Source organism: Tupaia chinensis, unplaced genomic scaffold, assembly GCF_000334495.1.
Source record: "Tupaia chinensis unplaced genomic scaffold, TupChi_1.0 Scaffold000274_1, whole genome shotgun sequence".
Lineage (NCBI taxonomy): Eukaryota > Metazoa > Chordata > Mammalia > Scandentia > Tupaiidae > Tupaia > Tupaia belangeri.
Window position 1 is genome coordinate 2,333,288 of NW_006159756.1, and position 4,993 is coordinate 2,338,280.

A 4,993-nucleotide genomic window follows, 5' to 3' on the forward strand; every position below is an offset into this window, starting at 1 on the left:
GACTGCTGGTGGCTCTTTCAGGCTCCCTCCCCAGCTTCCGGGCTCTTCCTGCCCAGGTGGTCTGCAGGGTTTGGGGCCCTCTAGCCCACCCCACAGGGCCTGGTCATGCGGGGAGGGCCCTGAGCCCTGGGTTCCAGCCTTGGCCGGCCTTCAGACTCTCCGAGTCAATCCTTGGACTTTCGTTTCTGGCCCCAGTGTCCTCTGAACGCAGAGGGTGTTGGGCTCGGCTGTCCTGCCCCACCTTGGAGGTCAGAGCGCCCAGCAGGGGCGACTGGGGAAGGCCCTGCTCAGGTGGAGGCAGAGCTGCCCGCTGGCCCGGCAGCACTGCAGGGCCTGAGCCCAGCTGCCCGGCCTGCCGCCCGCAGCTTCGAGCAGCTCTGCATCAACTTCGCCAACGAGCACCTGCAGCAGTTCTTCGTGCGACACGTGTTCAAGCTGGAGCAGGAGGAGTACGACTTGGAGAGCATCGACTGGCTGCACATCGAGTTCACCGACAACCAGGACGCCCTGGACATGATCGCCGGCCGGCCCATGAACATCATCTCCCTCATCGACGAGGAGAGCAAGTTCCCCAAGGTGGGCACCGCCGGCCTCCGCGGCCTCCGCCAGCCTCCACCGGCCTCCGCCGGCCTCCACCTCCGCCCACGCCGGCCTCTGCTGCTTCATCCGCAAGACGGGACGGATGATGCCAGCAACTCGGGGGCTCTGGGACTGGTTCCAGTGCGTTCATGTGACACTGGGGTCCTGGGCAGATGAGTGTGGATCTGGGTGCAAGCTGGCCCCGAGTAGGGGCTTGAGGTGTGGACGGACTGGACTGAGGCACAGCTGATAAACACAGTCCGTGCACACGGGGCTGGCTGGGGCGGGGTAGGTCATGCAGGAAGTTAAAAATGCGGGCTAGGTCTTGCAGCGGCGCGGCGGCTGGGGGATCGCTCCAGCGATCAGTCTCGGGAAGTAGGTGTCCTAAACTGGAAGGTACTGTCCAGGCTGGCATGCAGATCACCCATTCTCAAAGGAAATGACGCCCAGGGAGCTCCTGTGTGGGCGACAAATAAAAGGAGGGGAGCCATTGAGAAAGAAGGGGTGCAAGGGCCTGGTGGGAGCAGGCGGGCAGGGCCGGGTGCAGTGGCAGCTGTGCCTCCCCCTGCAGGGCACGGACACCACCATGCTGCACAAGCTGAACTCCCAGCACAAGCTCAACGCCAACTACGTTCCCCCCAAGAACAACCACGAGACCCAGTTTGGGATCAACCACTTCGCGGGCGTTGTCTACTATGAGACCCAAGGTACAGCAGGCTGCCGGGCTGCCGTCCCCCAGGCTTCTGCCTCCCGCTTCCCCAGCGCCGGAGAGCACATACAGGGGCCTGGAATAGAGGAAGGGACCTTGGGGAAAAGGCTCCGTGTGTGTGTCTGTGTATGACTCTGGATTCAGCTGAAAAATGGGGTAAAATATATCTAATATGAAATCTGCCATTGTGACTATTTTCCAGTCTGCAATTCGGTGGTGGCGCGTGCATTCTCAACGTCACACCATCGTCCCCAGTGTCTATTTCCAGGGCCTTTTCTTCACCACCGCTCCCCCTTTTGCCCACCCCCAACCTCTCATAACTCCAAGTCTGCTTTCTGTCTTTATAAATGTGACAGTTTTAGGTGCCTGAGTAGTGGGAGCACACTCCGTTTGTCCTTTGCGTCTGGCTTCTTTCACTAAGCACGGTATCTCCAAGGCCCGTCCAGCTCAGGACATGTAGCACTCGCCTTTTTTTTTCTTCCAATTTTGACTATATAGAGAGCACATGTACTCGCCAGAGAGAGAGAGAGAGAGAGAGAGTGCCCCCCAGAGGCATGGCCACGTCACTATCCCTTCTCCATTCTTCGGTTGGGATTTGGGCACACACGCGTATGTACCCAGTGAATTTTTCAAGTTGCCAGGTCTGGGACTTGAACCGCGCAGTCAGCCATATGGGATCCAGCTACCTTAACCACCATGCCACCCTCTGGCCCATTTCCTTTATTTTTATAGCTCAATAATATCCCATTGTATGGAGATACGGGCTAAGCATCCCTAATCCAAAAATGCAAAGTTCAAGATGCTTCGAAATTCGGGGCTGGCAGGTAGCATGTTCAGGGCCCTGGACTCCCACATGGCCGATCGCAGTTCCAGTCTGGACCTGACAGCTTGCTTTTTCACTTTCTCTCTGTCTCTTTCAAGTAAATAAATTTAAATAAAATAACTCTTTTAAAAAAAAGATGCTCCAGAGTCCCAAACCTGGTGAGCAGCAGTGTGATACCACAGGTGGGAGACTCCACACCTGACCTCGTGTGACAGGTTACAGTCAGAACACGGGCGCGTGGTACACCATGTACTCAGTGTCCCCGGGAGGAGAGACCCTCCCCCTCCCCCTGCACTGGAGCTTTTCTGCGTGTGCCTGATTCTCCTGTGCAAGCACGCCGTGAGGGTGGTAACACGCTGGGGAGTAAAGCCACTGCTTACTGGGGACGTAGAAATCCAGTCGGGCGTGATGCGGGTGGCCCGTGCTGGGTCGCCACGGATGTGGCCGAGATGTGACACCTTCCTTCCTGAGGACTCAGTGTGCACGAACTGTTTCATGGACAAAATTATTCCACAGTGTGTAAAATGACCCCCAGAAACCACCGTTCCTGTGGGCACCCCATCTTCTGTCCTACCGTCTTGTCTATAGCCTTTTGTTTTCTTTCTTCTAATGGGAATTGTGGTTTGGGAATGTCCTCTTTCAAGATTTCACCATTCTGGATTTTAATCTTTTGGGATTATGACTTTTGAGATTTAGATATTAGGGATTTAAGACTTCAGGGATTTCGACCCTTCGGGAGTCTGTGTTCAGGTCGATGACGTCAGGGTTGTGTCTTTGGGATTACGATGAGCCCTGTTTAACAAAGGCCTTTGATACCTTAGTTCAAGAGGCTCGTGGCGGCTTTGGGTGGTCGTCAGGAAGGTGGCCCTGTTCCTTCCCAGAGACCAAGACTTCTGGCCCTGGAGCAGGGAGTCTGGTTGGGAGACGCCCCTCACTTCCTCTGGGTTCTCCACGAGCATGTCCTCTCCAGGCCTCAGTGCCCCCCATGGAAGGGTGCAAGTGTCTAGGTAAACCCTAAGGACCCGGCTCAGACCTGAGCTTGGAGAGGGCCAGCGTCTCATCAGTGGGGCTGCGGAGCTGGCGGGTGCAACCCCCTCTGTCACCACCCAGGTTTCCTGGAGAAGAACCGGGACACGCTGCATGGGGACATCATCCAGCTGGTCCACTCCTCCCGGAACAAGTTCATCAAGCAGATCTTCCAGGCCGACGTCGCCATGGTAAGGCTGGTGGGAAAGGCCCCAGGAGTTGGGTCTGGCCTGGTCTCGCCCTTGTCCAACACTTCAGCCGAGCTGGCCTGGCCACAGGACAGGGACCGACGGGAGCTGCTGTGGCTCCGGGTGGGACCTGGTGGGGCCTCTCAGACCCTCCCACCTGGCCCTCTAATTGTAGTGACTGGGGCTGGGGCACAGGCCGTAGAGGGTGGCATGAGGTCACGGAGCAGAACCTGAGCAGGACTGGGTTTTGCACGGGGTCCCTGGACCTCCACAGTGAATAGGAGCAGGTGCAGGCAAAAGGAGTGTGCGCAGCCTCGAGGCTACAGGAGGAGTGGGCACACTGCACCAGCCCGGGCCACGTGCTTGCTGGAGCCCCTCCCACTCACCGCCAGCCCTGGGGTGGCAGCCACGCCGTTCCTCCTGCAGGGTTGCTCGCCCCTTCATTTCCTATTCCCCTCCTGCTCCGTGGCCTCCTGGAGGGCATGTGCCAGGCTCCCAGGGAGGGCAGAGTCAGCCCTTCGGAGCCGCCAGGACCCCAGGTCTCTACCCAGGGCCCTCCTCTCTCCCTCCCTTCCTCTGGGCTAGACTCGCCTCTGTCGGCTGCCCACAGCTCGCGCCACCCTCCCTGCCTCACCCTGCACTGTGGTTCCCCTTGTAGTTTCTCTGTGGTTACTCATCGGGCACTCTCCACCGGCCAGCAGCTTCTGCAAAGGTAAAAGGCCCCGGCCTGGCACCAGGAATAGCAGGAGGGGCTGCGGCCCCACGGTGTGCAGGCTTGGGGAGAAGGCTGGGCTTTGCCTATCTTTGAAGTGTGGCTTTTGTGGAGTGTTTCATGGAGTGGCTTTTGCTTTGGTGTTGTGAGTTGCGTGTGCTGCAGGCATCTCTGTTTCATAAGGAGGAAACCAGGCCTCAAAGAGGGCCGAAGAGGGGCAAGACTCTCCCAGGGGACTGTGTGAACCAGGGCAGGTCTGGGACTCAAAACCAGGTCGCACTGCCCTGTGCCCTGCCGGTCTCCGAGTTCGCACTGCTGTCAGCTGTAGTGAGCACAGCAGCGTTCAGGACTCCGTCCAGGTCAGCCCCTGTGCTTGCCACATCTTGCAGAAGGGGGCTGAGCTCCGAGGTGTGACACGGTCTGAGTTACGGTGATCTGACGGGAGCTGGGACTCGGCGTCCTCAGTCCTGGACCTCCTTAGCCTGGGCAACGTCCCTGTCTTCCTTCAGGTCCTGGTTCCTGAGGGACTTTCGAATCTGGGGTGCCAGGTTCCCTGAGCAACAGCCTAGCAGGCACCCCTTTGCCCTTCCACCCTCCCTCACTTTCCTGCCCCCGGCTTCCCTCCTGCCACAGCCCCTGCCCATCCAGTGCCTCCCCTCACAGGAAGCCACCCCAACCCCCACAGTGGGGTAGGTCGCCGGCTAGCAGGAGCAGGGAGCTGCTGTGGACGGGGCCTCTCCTGTCCACCTGTGGATCAGCCTGTCCCCCTCATACACGCACATGAACACACGTACACATGCCCACGTCGACACCGTGGCCCCGTGGCTGAGGGATATAGGTGCTCAGAGCTGCAGCGCCCAGGGCTCCCAGCCCGAGGCCCACACAGGGGGCAAAGGCAGGCGAGCTCCGGGCTCTCGGCCACTCTCCCCTCCTCTCCTCAGTCCCTCCTGGACCCC

General features: G+C 59.1%; 1 protein-coding gene across 1 annotated transcript in view; it reads left to right on the forward strand.

Moving 5' to 3' along the window:
• Positions 1–4,993, forward strand: part of MYO7A (myosin VIIA) — a 106,216-nt gene that overhangs the window by 57,462 nt on the left and 43,761 nt on the right. The window contains exons 14-16 of the mRNA XM_006149970.3: positions 366–576; positions 1,151–1,286; positions 3,222–3,328. Of these exons, the coding sequence (XP_006150032.1) occupies positions 366–576; positions 1,151–1,286; positions 3,222–3,328 (454 nt within the window). The remainder of the gene's footprint in view (positions 1–365; positions 577–1,150; positions 1,287–3,221; positions 3,329–4,993) is intronic.